The sequence below is a fragment of the Mytilus galloprovincialis genome, chromosome 1 (assembly GCF_965363235.1).
Source record: "Mytilus galloprovincialis chromosome 1, xbMytGall1.hap1.1, whole genome shotgun sequence".
NCBI classification, from domain to species: Eukaryota; Metazoa; Mollusca; class Bivalvia; order Mytilida; family Mytilidae; genus Mytilus; species Mytilus galloprovincialis.
The window spans coordinates 99,458,967-99,478,936 of NC_134838.1; the positions used below are offsets into that span (position 1 = coordinate 99,458,967).

At 30.3% G+C, this 19,970-nt stretch overlaps 1 protein-coding gene across 1 annotated transcript; it reads left to right on the forward strand.

Moving 5' to 3' along the window:
- Window positions 1-2,277: 2,277 nt before the first annotated feature.
- LOC143047071 (uncharacterized) lies at window positions 2,278-13,777 on the forward strand. The gene is made up of 2 exons (XM_076220044.1): window positions 2,278-2,328; window positions 12,974-13,777. Exons 1-2 carry the CDS (start codon window positions 2,323-2,325, stop codon window positions 13,358-13,360), a joined length of 393 nt encoding a protein of 130 aa, XP_076076159.1. The 5' UTR covers window positions 2,278-2,322; the 3' UTR covers window positions 13,361-13,777.
- The last annotated feature ends 6,193 nt before the right edge of the window (window positions 13,778-19,970 follow it).

Below are 19,970 nucleotides of genomic sequence, written 5' to 3' on the forward strand. Positions count from 1 at the left end.
TCTAAAGTTGGGCATACATTATATATCAACAGATACGCACTGTGAGATTGCTTACAGTAAATGTCAGCTGTCATTTATTAATATATTACTTATTTGACGATTTCTACCTATGATATTAGGCTAATGTCTTTTCGGCCACTTTTAAAATACTTTAATTTTTCAACTGATCAAGATTCAAAACCCACTTCAACCCCTTAACATACGAATGTTTCTGTTTCATGTGAGGAACATTATCCGTCATTGTTTTGTGTTTTTAAGAAAGACAAATAATGAAAGTCATTACTATTAAAGAAACTTGCTTTAAAATATTGCAAATTGATTTGGTTTAATTTTTACATAGATAGAAATTCGGAGTCAAAGTGATAATAAGTATCTGTAAGACGGAAAATAGCTTAACATATTATATAAGTTTGTTATTGTGCTACTTATTGGGAATTTGTTTAAGTTTTATTTTTTAATTATTACCAAATTCAAGTCTTGTGCATCATTAATCATTTTTTAACTTTACATCCTTTTTAAAAAGACGTTTTATGATTTGAGAATCTTTGAATACACTACGAAGCTGCAATAGGGTAATTATAGTTAATGTTTTAATTGAGAATAAAAATGTGCTCTGATGAACAACAAAGATTTACAAGAAATTCGCAGAATAATTACAACAGGATATACATAGCTGTGTTAATTGTTCTTCTATGTTAAGGTTGGGGTGTTTTCAATTGGCGATATCTTAATCTAATTTTAAGGCGTGTGATCAAAGTGGTTTATTAAGCATGAACACAAAAAGACCAACTTTGTTTAAAACTTAGTATATAAAAATAGATGTTACTAAATTTAAAATATTTGAAATAGTAAAAATTCAAGCAATTGACAAGGACGTCCTGGGTTTATATTTATTGTATACATGGTGGTTACTTTATGCATAGGAGACGATTACCCTGGCGCGACGCATCCGGTCTAGCACTTTATTGGGTTCGTTCGATTACCTGCGTTTTTGTTTGGTGTCCAGATTTGTCTATTATTATCGACTGACTAGATTTGAACATTGATGAAATACTCTCGCATTAATTAAACGAGATTTCGCCAATATATTATAATACATAACGACAGTTCAGTTATTTTGCGTTTTATTCATATTTTAGAGAAATCAAAATGCATGATTTACAGAATTCAGCACTCTGATTGAGGCAAATCTGCGGGACAAAGAGCAAAATGAATTGGAATTATTTTTCATATTAAAATTTGAAGATAAATATTCAAATTACAGAGAACATACGACCATGTTATTTTGTCTCTGCTGGATTGTTGTTTAATTGGCAATTATAATCTAGATTAATAGGTTATATTTAATTCAAATTAGAATCAAATTCATAACAGTGTGCTCGACGGTAAAACGTTAGTTTTTAATTGAACTGAAAAATTTACCTCTAACTTGTTTGTCATTGGCGATGATTTTATGCTCACTCAGTCTATCAAAGGCCTTCCAGTGGGGATTTGAAAAATCACTTGTTCAAGTTTCCATATTTACATATTTACACCAAATTATACATGTTGCGTATATATAAAATTACGTAAATGCAAATTTTACAAGGCTTGATCATAATAGCTTTTTTACTATCCAATAACTTGCAAGTACGAAAAAGACAGTCCTGACAGAAGTATAGTTTCTATTATTTTGTCATTATTTGTTATATGTTTTGATTGTGCACAACTTTTGAAAGTTGATCATACATTCGTTCTTAAATTAAATTTCAGACTAGATAACAGTTAAAAAGATGACATAATTCGACAATTGATAAATCCATATAACGTCCGAAAAAAGATAAATATCAACACCAGCATTGTAACTTTTAAAGTCAGTTAAAATCATTTTTTTCTGAAAGTACTTGCAATATCATAAATACTAATTATCAAAACATAACAAAAACACTAGTAAAGATTTTTTTTAAAGTTTTCAATATTATGAATTAAAACGTAAAGGTTATTCCTGATTAGTTGTTCGAATTATTCTATTTAGGCGTGGAGAACCTTTGGTGACCCCACAGTTAAAATGTCTATCGTAAGTACCTCATGTCGTTACAGATAAACGTTCACCTAATCTGTCCCAATCAATGGATGAATTTAATGTGTTAATCAATAGCCGCAGCCACATCGTTATGAATTTCATTCTATAAGCTTGTGTGTTAAAGGTATTGAGCTAATTTATCAAAAACAAAAATAGTTCTTATCTATCAATATAATTATATTTAAAATTTACTGCACAAACTTAAAATAGATCTGACGAAATATTTAAAAGAAAAGGCTGTTAATGGTAATAAGCTGAGAATGGAGGTATTTCTTTTATATTGCTTAGTCATTTAAAATATATAAGTATATTACTTAGTTTTATCATAAAGGTTTAATCTACTGCATGTAATAATATAAAAAAAGCCGTACAAAATGAAACTAAACTTTCATTTTCCAAAAGTCGTAAAATTAAAGACTATTATATATTGCGTCTGTGTGATGAAATCATTTTAGCTGTAACTTAATTTATTTTTAAGCATGCATAACACAGTTGGGTCATTATAAGCTGCATTGCCATCACTTGCGTTAAGATAAATAAGACCATACAAAGGAAGCATTTAATTCATACGTTTAAGATAAATAAATAGGAAAAGATAAATTAAAACTCACTAAAATTACTCCGAAAACAAAAGATAGGGTAAAACTAATCTCACCAAAATCTGGGGGTAAACTTCAGTGAGCTGGAGCCTAAAACGTTCATGTTTCATTAGTGTCATCCATTGTCTTGCACAAGACTTGTAAATTAATATTAAAAGTACTAATTTTATTTCACTAGATTCTCATTTTGATAATTAATATATCTTCAGTAATGTCCAATGACAAAACATTTAAAGTCTTAAAATTAACATTATAGATCAGTCAAAATGGAAAGCCGAATTTGGCGATTCATGATTTTTATTTCAACCTAGAAATAATAATTACATGTAATTCACCAACCGTTCGTTTTAAAAGATAAAGTTTCATTGCACAGATTCATACAGATAATAATACCTCTTTTTAGTGTTTAATAGTGGAATTGATGTTTTAGGGGTGTGAAAGACAAATTAAGTCAAGCAAGTGATCAGCCAAGGAAACTTCAATGAAATAAAATTAAAAGAACATTTATATGTGTTGGCAATTACAAAATAGAAAAATAGTACCAGGATATAAATACAAATGTCTCTTCAAATAATTATATCCTTTCTAGGAAAATCAAGAAAAAATGTGTTATAATTGTTTCTAAGAAATTTAGTATTGCAAAGAAATAAAATTTCCAGAAGTAACGTTGACATCAACTTCACGTCCTTGCATAGGTCGTTATATCATAATATCATGGTATATCATAATTTAATGATATGTTTTAAAAGTCTTTGAGATAAAGCCTTAGGTCTAACTTTAACTATTAATAAAATTTATTTTACTTTTTTTTAACTATAGATGAAAAAGCACTCGTTTCCAAGGCGGATGCTCGCCTGTTAACTCGAACCTTCCATTTGGAGTTCATGGTATTCCCTTGTTTTTTGTCTGAATTTTGGACATCTGTTATCGACTGTTGCCTCTTGTTTTATGATACATTATATGAGCTAGTCACATGTTTGCATTATTATGATAGTAGCATAAGTTATTAGATAAATAATCAAGTCAAATAGTTTCAAACGACGAACGACATACCAAGCGCAAACAACCAACATAGGCAGTTGGCCCAAATAAATGAAACATGTCAACTATACTATGATTGACTGTGATGATGTCTATTCTGAATTAATAGCATTGTTTTAATGTTTTCTTGTCCAAGCAAAATTTCCGCCGCCATTCGTAAATATTATGAGGGAAAATAATGAAATTCCATCAAGTTGTCTTTCACTGATCTTGTAAATCAAACAAATCAAGCATATTATCAGATTCATCATAACAAAAAGGAAATTTCCAAAAGCTATAAACGTTAGGGATTCCCAGCCTTTAAATATATCACACTCATACATCGAACTTGACAGAAAAGATGGTATAGTAATTTGCATTTTCACTTATATTTTTTGTGTATAATTTACAGCTTTAAATTTGTTGATAATGAACATTTTCTGAAGAAAAAAAAATCAGTGAATCACTAGTTCATTAATTTGTAAACGTCATGTAAAATACAGATGCTTCTCAATAGTTTTTTCTTTTTACAGAAACATGGTGCATAAAATCTTTTGATCGACTTTGTTATTTCCTTATCTTTTCTCAGTATACAAACCTGAAAAAAAACATGCGTCTTGCTCCTAAAGCTTTTAAATAAATAGAGAAAAAAAAAGAAGAAAAACATGATAAAAAAAAATTACTACCCAAGTCCCTGTGTTTCAAACACAAATCAATGATTCTAGGCTTGTAAATTGGAACGTCAGAAGCACTTTTCGTCTTGTTAATATATTATCATGAAAAAGATTTCGTTATTGTATCAGATAAAGGATAAGCTATGTATTAACAAATTGAGAATCGGACTTCGAACGCACCTTTGAATAGCAAGGACGTGAATTTCGACAAGAAAAAAATCTCAAATATATGTAGGATTTCCAGGATTTCCAGGATCCGTATTCATGTTTTGGTAGAAGAGCTTACTAGTTTAAAGTAAGTGGTGTTTCTATGTTGAAAACTTTGATGTCCCTGTTTCACAAAGACATTTAAAGCTGATTGTGTATAACTGTACCATCGACCTAGATATTAACCTAGAGAAATATCATTAATATGGATAAATTACCTGTTTATTTGGTGAAGTCAATAGAAAACGCATGTAGTATATTTGACAATATAACATTCACAATACACGGGGATGAAAGTAAAGCAAGAATATCAATAATGTTCGGTCAAAGCGATAATAAACAAAGTAGACGAAAGTCAAAATCTATGGAACGCCGAAATAACAAAAGAATGGCTGAATATATTCAAAAAGTTGCAAAAACAGATGACAATCTAGATAGAAATAAAAGTATTTTACAAGAGACTGTTGGTGATGATCAACTTATGGAAATTGAAACCGCAAATCTACGGAGCACAAAAACAGACACTATAGTAGAGAATGGTGCACTCAATTTACATAAAAAATAATGCAATTTTTTCAAACATACATTCCGAAAAAGATGAATTGGAAGATAAAAACAATTTTACAAATCAACCAGAAATGAGTGAGAATCGCTTATTTGAAACCATGAAAACAGATGATAACGATACCACAATATCAACTGCAAAAGAAAATCTAGAGCAGTCAGTAGAATCTGAAAAACATGATGATGATGATGACGACGACGATAATGATATCGATGATAATGATGATGATGATGACGTTGATGATAATGATAATGAAGACAATGATGATGATAATGATGATGATGATTACGTTGATGATAATGATCATGAAGACAATGATGATGACGACAATGACGATGATAATGATGAAATAATTGCAGTTAAAATCGACGATATCATTTCAAAAGCGGTGATAAAGAAAAGTAGACTGTATCCTGATAAATTTATTGCGAAATTGAAAGGGACCGGGGACATTATAAAATACGATCGAGGATCTGATGAAGTAGAACAAGTGAATCCAAATGATATTGATTATCAAATATATAAGAAAAACGTAGAACATGACTTTGTGGATGTAAGAACTTATGGATTTCGTCCGAATGATACTAACGATAAACTTTTGTTGATGGCTAAATTTGCCTTTGACAAAGAACTTTTTGTTTGTAAGAAATGATTGATGTTTATATCAGATGAATTTTAAATTTTGAATATTCCATGATTTTGAAAAACTTTTTTTCTGCTATATTTCAACTAACAAGTCTTTTGAGTAAACAACTAACAATGGCTAAAATGTCAAAATAAAGTCGATTATATGACAGAATTGGAAAACCATCTGCATACATTCAATATTTGTTTTCATGCTATAATACGTGTTGTGACTGAGAGAAATGTTGTGAAATATAAATATGAGTGATTGGGTTTTTTTTTTGTTGTTGTTTTTTTTTTTATAATTTTTTTTTTTATTTTTTTTTTTTTTTAAAGTAAAGATTAGAAAATAATTAAAAAAAGAAACTAAGTGATAATGATGTAATGTGTAAGAGTATGCATGTGTGAAGAGTTGCATGGACTTTCTACAAAATATTATATATATGATATGTATAACGATTGTATAGTATGCATAGATATGTAGTATGAATAATAATAATAATAATAATAATTAAAAAAAAGAAAAAAAAAAAAAAAAGAAAAAAAAAAACGTGACTTGAATGGAGAGTTTTATCACGGGCACTCATGTCACATCTTCTTATATCTATATCGTTTTTTATTAAATGTATGTAAAACGTAATTATATCTGTGTATTGTAGACTTAAATTCACCAATTTTTTTGCTTTGCATTTGATTATTTTCACAATAAAATATGTATAAAATAAAAAAAAAAAAAAAAAAAAAAAAAAAAAAAAAAAAACAAATTGAGAATCCTTTTTAAATTTTACCTTTTATACTGCTTTTTAACCCTTAGCTTATATACAATATAAAACTTTCTTTCCCCCTCTCTGGTGTCTTTTTTTTAATTCTAGAGGTGATGCAGGTATTTTAAGTGTGGAGACATTTTCAAAGGTTTTTTTGAAACAATAGTAAAGGTCAATTTACAGTTATTGAGCTTTATGTCACAAAAACAATGTCTACAACTTTGGCTTGTTGAACTGTTGACCTATTTTCAGTTAAACAATCCAAGGTTGTATGCAAAATCTGTAACATAGACCTTGTTACTGTTCATTGACATTAAGAATGTAAACTTTTCTTGTAAATTGTAACTATCTTGTAATGTATCAAACAATATTCACGGGACTTATAATATTGTTCTGAAAGGTGTTTCCCCCGCATTGTATTGGTAATTACAGTGTTTTAATTCTCTTGTCAAAACTAAAATGTATACCCATATATATTTCCACATATCAAGGTTATGACTACACATGATTTATCGCCAAACTATTTTACAAATTCAGCTTGTTGTGTATTCAAGATCAATCATGCAAAAGTTTTACAACAATTAAATAGACAATTTATAAATACGGTTTATAATAAGAAACAAAATAGTCACTAACCCGGAAAATTCCAATGCTCTGTAGTTTGTAGTTATATATTTCATACCGTTTTAAATATCATCAGACTTTACCAAATTGGTAAATCCTGGATCATACATTTTAAAGAGGATATGCATTAAACCTATAACATTGATCTACGAAGCATATAAAGTGAGGTCAAGATCACGTACTCCATTCTAGAAAGCGTTCACAATTTAAACATTTATTCTTTAGACCAAAGTAAAGTTAATCTACCAATTATCGATACTGAGAGACTGACATATGCAGAAAAAAATAAAGTCATCAATTCTTTTCAGATCAGCACGCATATTGCTGTCAATGGTAGACTGTCCAAAGGAATAGGTCCGGTAAGACCCCTTTTTGGCCCCAAAATATAGCAGTTTTACACAATTGTTAAAATGTAAACTTTTAGTTATGTATTGGAAAGTAGAATGCTTCTGCTACATAAATATGGCCTGTTTTTGACAATACAATGCACATATAAATAAAGGCAACAGTAGTATACTGCTGTTCAAGATTCGTAAATGTATGGACAAAAACAAAATCGGGGTAACACACTAAAACTGAGGGAAACGCATTAAATATAAGAGGAGAACAACGACACAACATTAAAATGTAACAACGACACAGCAACGAACTAAGCATTATACAAAATCCGATGAGAATAACAAATATAACATCAAAACCAAATACATGAATTTGGGATAGAAAAGTACCGTGACACGTCTTATAGTAATGTGAATTCACACTCAAATATAGGAGAAAACAAACGACACAACGTAAACACAACGTAAAAATGTTACACACACAGAAACGAACTATGATATAACAATGGCCATTTTTGTTGAATTTTGTTTTCAAAGGAAGATTATTAAGACAAATAAATATATAACACAAGCAGGATTTTCCTCCATATATCGGGTACTATCATCATTAAGTCATGCTAAATGACTGAAATTTTAGCATTTTAGTTAAATTTAGACGGTTTTCGTTTTGATGATGAAAATGCCTCTTTTAGATAATTGAAAACAGTTTGATAAATGACTATGTCCACCATATTGATATTGCAACATTTGCAACTGCTGGACACAGTATGAAGTCTTTTTCAATATGTTCGCTGTACAAAAGGCTTCATATTGTGACTGTGTTTTTGTTTTTTTTGTTTTTTTTGTTTTAAGACGGCTTTTTTGTTCGGGTCAAACTCATGCTGTATGACTTTGGTTGTAGTTCCAGGTAAAAACTTAATGTGAACCGTATTCAACATCAAATCCTTAATGTTAAATTTTAAGAAGAGTTTATTAAAATAATAATGATTATAATAAATTCTTTATTTGAATAATGTAACTCAACTAGAACTAGTCTCAGTTCTTTGGTCGGGTTATTGTCCCCTTGACATTTTTCCATTTCAACTCTCAATTTTATTATTTTCATTGAGGTCCTTAAACTAAATAAATGTACACATTTAACATTTATACATTAAAATACAAAATGTATATTATATTACTAGTGTGTATATACAATTCAATCATTCAAACATACAAAAGGCAATAATTGATAAAGTTTTGGTTAAGGTTTTAGGTTTTACATTCTAACCATAAAAAGAAAGAAAACAAATTATTCGACTTGCATAGAATTTCTAAGAAAATAATTATAACAATGTTTCTTAAATAATTCTACATTACGACAAATTTTTATTGTGAATGGTAAATTATTCCATACCTTGATTGCAGAATAATGAAAAGATTTTTATAAAATTTTGTATTTGATCTTGGAACAAATAGATCATTATTAGAGACGGATTGTAAGATCATTAATATTTAGCCTTGCCCGATGTAAGTCCATTTTCAGCTTTATGCTTTAGAATCGATTGTTGGTATTTTAATCTTTTTGTAAAAGATATCCATTTTAAAGATAAATTAGATGGAACTGATTATTATCTCAATGAAGTATAAATTTTGCTATTCATTTTTGAAGTTTTATGATTTTATCTGACTCTTTTTGTAATAAATTTCTCCAAACTGAACTACAATATTCTATATATGGTAGAATATATGCATTATAAAATATTTGTATTGTGTGTATAGGCAAATGTATTCTTTAGAATGAAATTCAAAACAGTGTGGCTGTGGCCATTGATTGACACATTAAACTCATCCATTGACTGGGACAATTTAGGTGAACGTTTGTATGTAACGACCACTGCTCACTATGTACTTTTTAAAGACACTTAAACTATGGGGTCACCAAAGGTTCTCAACACCTTAATAAAGTAATTCGAAAAATTAATCAGAAATAACACGATGTTTTGATTTATATCAATTATATAAATCAAAACATAAAGGTTATTCCTGATTAATTTTTCGAATTATTTTATAATTAAAGGCGTTAAGAAACCTTTGGTGACCCCACAGTTTAAATGTCTATCGTAGGTACGTCGTGAACAGTGGTCGTTACAGACAAACGTTCACGTAAATTGTCCCAGTCAATGGATGAATTTAATGTGTCAATCAATGGCCACAGCCACACTGTTTTGAATTTCATTCTAAATTTATACAAAAGTGATAGTTTAGATTATATAATATTCCATATACGATCACAATGATATTCCCAGTTATCTTCAATTTCCATCAATGTCAATTATAATTTGAAAGAATGGACATTCTCATTACAGGTTTCGTTGATAGTAATACATAATTCTAATAGTTGTATATTTGTTTGTTTTGAACACAATGTCATACACTTTGTTTGTTGTGCATTTTACAAGTTGACAAGTTTCCCTGTCAATTTGCAGATGTCTGTTAATCGGAATTTATCACTAGGGGTCTATTATTTTTCTCATAAATATTTGCCAAATATAATACATCTTCCAAAATAAATATAAAAACTCCATCAAATAAAAATATATTGTTATGCGTTTACTTTTCTACATTGGCTAGAGGTATAGGGGGAGGGTTGAGATCTCACAAACATGTTTAACCCCGCCGCATTTTTGCGCCTGTCCCAAGTCAGGAGCCTCTGGCCTTTGTTAGTCTTGTATTATTTTAATTTTAGTTTCTTGTGTACAATTTGGAAATTAGTATGGCGTTCATTATCACTGAACTAGTATATATTTGTTTAGGGGCCAGCTGAAGGACGGGAATTTCTCGCTACATTGAAGACCTGTTGGTGACCTTCTGCTGTTGTTTTTTTCTATGGTCGGGTTGTTGTCTCTTTGGCACATTCCCCATTTCCATTCTCAATTTTATATTTGCTTTAACACTGACTTAGTTTACATAAATATTTCCCAGCAGACGTTGTACTTATAGATAGTAATCAGAATTCTATCCTTTGTTGCAGTTCATACTTTTTCATCGACTAAATTTAGTTGCCTTCCGTGTATTTCAAAACTCATTAAAATAGTTCCGAGTCAGCAAAAAAAAGTGACTTTATAAAGTTTTACTCATTGTCAAGAGCCATACGTTAACTAATAACTTTTAACTGCTATGTCATTCTTTATCTTTGAAGAAGAGTTGTTTCATTACTAATCAAACCACATATTCTTATTTTTATATGTTATTTCATCTGAACTTGTTTTTACGAATCAAGTCCATTTACTGTTCATTCACCTTATAAGTATTCACGTACGCACATTTTCTTGTAAATTCTAGCCTTCCGGTAATGTATCAAATAATCAGCACAGGATAAGTAATGTTGTCTGGACAGGTGTTTCCATTATATTGTATTGGTAATTACAGTGTTTAAATGCACTTGTCAAATTCAAAATGTACATGTATCAAAGTAATTACAGTGTTTTAATACACTTGTTAAAATCAAATTGTATACCCATACATGTTTCCACATATCAAGGTTACGACTACATGTGATTAATCGCCAACCCATTTTACAAATTCTGTTTGTTTTAAGGGAGTTCGTTTCTCAGTTTCAAAGTAATTAACTTTTCAAAACACTTGTTTATATAGATAGGGGATTAATGAAGGAATCCAAAGAGCAAAAAAAAAAATATATAGGTCACCGTGCTTGTTTTCAAGATATTAGCCATTGAATTTTTGGCGGGGAAATATTCTCTCTTGACTTTTCATAGCTTTATCATTGACAAGTTAAAGTTCTCAACAACTGTTAAAAAGTAATTAAAAATTTATAAGACTTTAACAGATGGCTTATCATTATGCATGTAAAAGATTTACAAAAAGAAAAATGGGGGTCACCGGGCAAATTTTTTCAAGACATTCAAATGGATAAAACCAGAGGATTCCGAAAATCTGACAAAACATTTAAAACATGACAAGCCAGCTTCCTTCATTCCAAGCCAATCATGCAAAAACCTTACAACCATTTGATAGACCATCAGTGTATAGTGAAAACAAAAAAGTCACCGATCAGTTCAGGTAGATTACTTGAAACAAAATCAATTAGGTTACTCGTTTTAAAGACAAAGAAGTCACCAAACAGGTAGATTCCATAAGCAATTGGATTGCTCGTTTTAAAGACAAAGCACAAAATTAAGCTGGTGTATATTCAGAACACATTCTTGGTATACGGATGCTAGTGGTTGCCAAAAAGTAGTGACCTATAGACAACAATGTGTCTTAACTTTCCCGGTAAAATTTTTGGACTTGATAGTATCTAACATCCAGTACGGCGACGAACAGACAAAAACATTATACATTGTAGGATTTCTGTTTACTTATTTGTTATTTTTATGAAATTGTAGAAATTCTATAATATAGGTACACATGTTACGATCGTGAGATTTTAATGTCCTATGACCGTTCTAGATTAAAGTAGAAATAAGTGAAATGTTGAAAAAAGCTGAAGATACCCTTACCTTAATTTTGTTTCCACTTTTTCAACGGACTCTTATTTGCCTGTAAGTAGTACTGGATATTAGACACTATCGAGTCGAAACATTTTGCCTTTGTAGTTAAGACAGTCACACAATGAACAATAGTTAATTTAACCTAGCATAAAATTTGGATTTTACAGGTTAATTCGATTACATCAGATGAAAATGGCATGTCTTGCTATTCCAATTACAACAAGGACAAATGCAATACGAACCTTGATATCTTTTTTATTACTTTTTTCCCAACAATAAATTATAAATGAATCATTTTGTATACATAAGTAAGACCACCCCCCGTATTGCCACTTCTAGGATACAAAGTTCTGTATATGTGCAAATTAAAAAGATTAATTGTTAACCATGGGTATGTTCTGGACCATATGAGTATTTGGACCATACGCGTATGGTCATGACCATATGCGTATACTCATATGGTCCGACCATACGCATATGGTCCGACCGTACGCGTATATACCCATATAGTCATGACCATACGCGTATGGTCCAAATACTCATATGGTCCGGAACAGGTATATAATATATAAGGTCAACTTGCCTATTCCGTCAGGAATTGTCTTTTTGTCTTTCCGTATCGTTGTAAGAATATTTTTAAGTTATGATTTACTTAGTCTTGAAAACTTAACCCTTCTTATGAATTTGTTTTAAAATAAAGGATGCATTTGAATTACTCATTTTTAACAGGTGATTTTTTGTGGAAGTATATTTTACTTTTTTCACTAAAAACTCCAGTTCTTGATATATACTGTGATTATTTCTTGTATATCTAGAAAAATAGAAATTGTTTGTGAGATTTGCGGGGTTATTTTTTTGGCAATAATTTATTGAAGTTTGACACTCGGTGCAATATTGATATTATGACGTAAGCGTTTTTATCGGATTTAAAACTAATTAGTAAATCCATTCGAGTTTATTTCATTTCTATATCATAAAGCTTTATTTTTTAGAAATTATTTTTCAGAATAAAAGAAGTTGCAAGGAATATAAATGTGAGATTCTAATGAACCAATCCAAATCAAAAAGCGATTTACCGAAACCTGAAACTAAAGGCATATTTGCAATAAAAGAGAACGACTGTGTAATTTACGTTGGCCAATCACAGGATTGCATGAGAGAGAGGATTTTAAGTCATATATCTGGTTACGATTCGCAGGATATTGGAGAACATTTAAAAAATATGGATAAAGAAGAAAAGGAAAGGTCTATATCAATATCTTGGGTTGACATTGAAAAACCTCGATTTGAAGAGCACCATTATCTAAAATGTATTGCAACGCGTCAAGCGATATGGCCAAAATTCAACCGAAAACGTGGAAGACCAAAGAAAAACTCCGTTTTATATATGTAACTTATATTTTATAATGAATTGATTCAGTTTCCTTTTACCACAAATAATTGTGGATTTGTTCTATAAATTTCTCTGTGAAAAAAAATACTGTACCTTCATGAAACAAAAAAAATAGAATGTTAAAGAAATTATTAAGTGAAAGAACCATATTTAAAACATACTACAAACACATTTGTATCATTGAATCATCAGCGGGGAAAGACAACAAATAATATAGAATATATTATATAGATAATGAAATACGAAAACAATATTACGATAACGAAGTTTGCGAGCTCTACAGAGGTAATTACATAGAGTATTAAGTTTTTTGATCATATGACCAGAAAATGATTGTATAAATTTATAACAACATGTTTTTTGTCTTTCTTTTTTTTATATATTATTTTGTTTTATTTAAAAATATTTGTCACATACTTGTATATAATGATATTCATTTCTAATCAGATATTTATTACATTAATTAACTACCTTATTTGTGTTTGCGTTCAACGCTCAATCTAGAGGTAACAAGTTTGCGTAGTACAAACCCATAAATTTGACACTTTGGAAACTCAGTAAATAACCTTTGATGAAATATTAATGTGTAACCATGCACCTTGACACCCAATATGAAATACTGTTTTTAAATAAACATGCTAAGTTTTGTTTATCAAGTTTTTTTAAAAAACGTGGATGAGATTTCAGATGCTCCGGAAAGATACACAGAATGATACTGTTTCCCATGTGGTACCCGTCGTGTTGCTCTTATAAGTACTTCCTCAATGATAAGTCTAATTCGGTAGAACACATTGGAGTGCGTAAAACAAATAGTATCTGAGTTAATACTTTACAACAATATTTTAAGAATTCTGCATACCTCAATTTTGATAAGAGGATATACCCACCTTACTGTATACCATGTACAGAGTTGCACACAAATGCGCTTTCGGTGTTGACGTGGAATATATATTATATGGTAATTTCTATAAATTTCCTACTATAAAAGTATGATTTTTTTTTTAAATATATAAAATTTTCTTATTCCAGGCATAGACTACCCTAGCCATATTTAGCACAACTTTTGGAATTTTGGGTCCTCAATGCTCTTCAATGTTGTACTTGTTTTGCTTTATAACTGTTTTGATCTGAGGGTCACTGTTGAGTCTTATGAAGACGAAATGCGCGTCTGGCGTACTAAGTGAATGTCCTGGTACCTTTGATAACTGTTCAAGACTCTTGAAATGTAACTTTTATCCACCTTTTTAGAATTTAAATTTCTATAAACTAAAGACGGTTCGGATTGTTGAATCTATTGGTAAATAGTGTTACTGTGATCAGAGGACTGATTTTCGCCAAAAGCGTTTTAGGTTAACTTTATCTGAATGAAATACAACTCTTAGATTTATAGCAAATAATTATATTTCAGACAAAAAAGTAAATTTCAAATCGTGCCAACACTCAAACTGACTACAAGTTGGATGATAACTCCATGCTTTGATATTCAATTAGCAGATTAAAGAATGTTTTTGTCTATCACGGTGTTTTCTTTTTAAATTGATTTTCTTTGTAAGATTTTGTTTTTAGCAAAATACACACGCATATTAGGTGTATACTAAAATAGCGTGCTGCAATGATTACATATTTAACAAAAAAACTCTAACTTCAAACAATGAAGCGTAAACACCAAAACAAACACGCATTGACACTTCGAATAGTACCATTAAATAATGAGATGTTAACTTCATGCATTTGGTATACAAAGTCAATCTTGGTCCTATATCACGCTCTCATGTGATGTGAAAATTTACTTTAGAAATTCTTGACGATCTGTGTTTGCAATAACTGAAAACATGCGCACCTACAAACTAGTTCATGTCCCACATTGTCATTAGCTAGTATTTGACAAAAATACTTTATCGTGATAATTGTTGTCTGATTATGCATATAATAGAAATTGTCCTCATCTCTTCAAACATTGTTTTACAACATCTGTACTTTCTTGATTGTATTTTATATGCAAAGGCAGAGAAGTCATTAGTGTTAAATTTGTTTCTTTTGTAATGTGTGTACTTAGCTTATCGGTCATAACTTGACGATAATTATACCTTTATTGATATAAATCTAGCTATTCATTTGTAGACTTATTCCCTTGTAAGTCTTTTATATTGTCGCAAACACCTAAATTGATAAATAGCAAATATTGAAATCATGTTTGTTTTAACGTTAAAACTCAATGTTTAGTACATGAACGCTTACAGTTCAGTAACTAGTATTTTCGTAGAGATCAGACGCAATAACAGTCGTCAACAGAAAGTGCCTTAAACAAACACGTATTATCATTCTGAAAAGATTCACATTCAACATTCGACAAATGCGAAAAACATGAGAAGATTGTTATGATTGCAAACAAACGTTTTTGATACTGGAGAGAATATCGTAATGTAAATTCATGAATAACATGCAATAGGACAATCAACTAACAGGAATTCTAGGGATCATACGAGGTCTCTATGAATTAATTTAATCAAAACTTGATTAGTAGCATTATATTTTATACACTCTCTAGTGGCATATAAATCTTGATCCTGCTAGTTCTTACATTTAGTATCAACAATGTGTTCCAGGAATGCAACACCGTTTTGCGAGCTCACAACATTTGAAACTGGACGTGCTTTAAATTTTTCTCTCATGTCAAACTCATCGACTGCTGCAACATCGTATGTACCTAACTGTTCGTGGCACCTTGAGATGATTGAATGGATAAAAATGACATTTATGTTGATAGGTGTAATAGGAAACAGCCTGACATTCATAGTAATAATAATTAATAAGTCATTACACAGTGTAACATTCTCCACAATAGGTCTCCTTGCCTTTGCAGATTTTCTATATTGCTTTTCTGCAATATTATGGGAGTTATTCATAGTAGGCTATATGGAAACGGAAAACAATTTTCGGAGATATCTGCAGTGTGTTAATGACGCGTTCTACATATTTTTAACAAAGTTTGTTGCAAATTTACTCTCTGTATCGTATCTAGCGTCGACTCTACTGGTTGCAACATTATCTATATTTCGTTATATAGTAATTGTTCATCCCTTAAAAGCAAAGCTGATTTTGAACACGTGTGTTGTCCTGATATCATTCATAGTTGTATGGATGTTGGCTGTTTTAAATGCTATTTGGAAAAGTTCAAGTGTACATGACCTTAACAGTACAATTTCGAACATAGTTGATTTTCAAGTAACGTACACCATTCCGTTAGCTGTCGTTATAATTTTTCACACACTAAAGTTAAAGTCTTTAAAACGGAATCAGTTTAGAAATACAGAAAAACAAGTGAAGAAAATGGAAAAGATTGTCCTTACAATCATTTTGGCATGCATGATCCTTCCTTTGCCATGGCAAATATTACGTTTTCTGCACGTGATATCAGTTTATGACGCGGATTACATTCCACAAACTCTCAGTGGATTTTTACTCCTAATAAATAACTGCATCAATCCGATTTTTTATGCTTTCTTGTCAGAAAATGTCAGGAAAAGGATTTTCTTGATGTTTCCATGTCGACATATTTTTAAATGTGAAAACAGACATTGTTTGTCCTCTGTTCAACACAGAAAATCTACAATATACTCTGTTTCCAGAGACACAACATCTTCTTCTATGACAAGAGACACTTTCAAAAGTGTTGAAAAATAACTCAAAAGTTGTAAGTAAGGAAGGAGTTTTTTTTATTTAATTTTATTATTAAAATATTTTGCATCCTAGAACGCTATCTATGAAGGAGCAAAATGAGTGAACCATTTTGAAGTGTTTTTAATCTTGACTGACTTGCCTTTTACAGAACTCTTTTTTCTTTTAATTTATTTGATTAAGTTTGTGTATCCTATATAGCTAGTATCACTATGCCATATTCATATTGCTATTACACTGTTTCTTTGTTATAACATCTTTGTCCTTTTTGAACAATAAAATATGTTTACACTTAAACTTTGTTATTTTGCCTGCAGAACTAAAGTCTGATATTGCTATTCTCTTGTTTCATTTTGATAATTATTAGGTAATTTTACCTTTCCGTTGAAATAAATTTTGAATTTGTATCGATCATAAGTTGTTCTTCATACACGATTGGTTCTGAACTGTCGCTATTGTTTTGCAATATGTCGATAAGATATGTGATAATATCGAAGTTACAGCGGTGTTGAAACTTACCCTTTTTTAGTGAACACTTTTCTGCATAATGTTTTATCTTATTATAGCTATTTTTTACCTCGAAAATTGTAGTTTATTTTCTAATGTTGATCTGTTAAAATTTTGGATGGAAACGGTCTGGTAACAAGTTATAAGAACTATTCCCTTTTTCGTGCATTTTATGAGTGGTATGATGTCCATAAACTTAACATTGAGGTCTACATGATTTTCAAAATTTCAAAATTTGCTTGCTATAGAAACTACTCAGAAAACGTTATCGACATAAGGCCACACACATTCTATATCTAGTGTTTCCGGTTATGTTTCGGAGAAATTGACCCTTTTAATAATAGAATGATTCCACTTCTGTAATTTTTGGTTCCATTACTGCTTCTCAACTAGTTTTGTCCTGAGTTTTTTGGACACAGTCTTTATTTTTAATTCCATGCTCATATGGTTTCAAAAGAATGTGCGAAAGATCGACTAGTAAATGAAAAGTAAAAAAAAGGGATGCAAACATGCCTCTGTTGTGTCAGCTCATTGCCAAGGACAGGCAGTTATATAAAACACTGAAATGTAATGTGTGCATCCAGTTTTACCTCTGAAGACCTGTATAATACCTAAGTCATACATTAACTTGGCGACGGATAAGATAACGATACGTTTCGGCATCATTCTTTGCAATCTTGTTTGGTCCGTCGATTTCCGTAGTAGTACTTTTTTTAAATGGGACAATTTTTTAACTAGAACAAACTTTTAGCACGGGCGGATCTTAACAAATCATGACTATTCATAACCTTAAACAAGAAATTTGTTTCTACGATTGTCTTTGTTTTTTTTTTAATCGGTCGGGTCTTGACAAATTGCGATTTTGCATGACCTAAAACACAAAATGTGTTTTCATGAGAAATGTGTTTTAGAAAAAAGAAACACATTATAAAAATATGATGTATCCAATCTTTGAATTGATCAAGGTTAATGTATTCAGTGGTGTATAGGGTAGAAAAAATCAGGAGCTTTGGTGTTATTGACCTTTACATCGCTTTGTTAAAAAAAAATAAGTATAGAGTGCATCCATAAATTAAAGCGATGATGTTTACAAAAAATAGTCTTGTGTACAACAAAATTTGTAGTATCCATATGTTACGCTACCTACAGGTGCACTTTTACGTCGGTATATACAGGACTTACCAGCGAGATTCTTTGGGTTCTTTCACAAAGCTTTGTAGGTTGCAAGGTCATTAGATTTGAGTTTCGTCATTATTTGGAACTATTATAAATGTAAGTTTGATTTATACTTTTTTTTAAGTTTTTTTGATTATGTTTATATCTTTACAATATCAGAATAGTTTCTGGTATGTTAATTCCTCGACTTGTTATATTCCCATTAGTTTCATTGTATCTTTGTCTTGGTTACATGGTTTCATTTGCTGCAAAGCAGGTGCTGATAAATATGAAAACATACCTTGAGTTCTTGCAATTCCCTCATTTTAATCCCGAAATTGTGTATTCAAAATAATATACTGTTAGCTGTAAGAGGACATCATTATATTTTGTCAAATTTACAAAACGTGGAATGAAAAATATTGACAAAAGACTCTGCGTTTTAAATATTCTTTTGATCTCGGTATTTTTGTTATTTTACTTTTTGTAAGAGCGTAGAAACTAGATGTCGGAATTTACAAAAAATAAAATCGTCCTTATCACAATATTTTATTGATATTCTGAAACAAAAACAGGAACTATTCTCCAAATCAGAACCATGTATCATCTTAGAAAGGAATACACCTATTAAAATCTTAATCGTTTATTTAAGATATACTGATAACATTACGCAACGATTCATGACTAACATGTCATCTAAAATGGAATAACAATTATCAAAGAAATAAGTTGCCATGGTGTATGGAAAGTGTTATGAAATAACTTTGTAAAGCTAACCAATAACATCGGAAAATTCTTTGTGATATTCAATACTCTGTTGAAAAGCTAAAACTCCATAGGTGTAAAAAAAAAATAAAAAATAAATAGAATTGTCTGAACTTATTATTTATGAAAACTCAAGTGTATAACTATATTGCTAAAACCTTATTTAAATTGTTCCCCTTTATTTACAAAACGTATTGCGTACCACTGTCAGATCATTTGAGCGAAGGTTATGTCAAAGAGCGTCTCGTTCTTTTTCTAAAAAAAAAAAATTCATCGGAAGATAACAAGATCTCGTTGATAAATATTTCGTATAAACTTCACAAATAATACACAATGGTATTGAAGTTAAATACTAAGTACTGACATTGTTTATCATCCTTATAACGTGTTATACCATTCTCTTACTTGTCTTTATGAGTATAACTTTTACTGTTTAGTCTGTGTTAGGTGATATTCATTTGATGTGGTTCGGGATTTATAAATGCCGTCATAGTGTTCTTGAGCT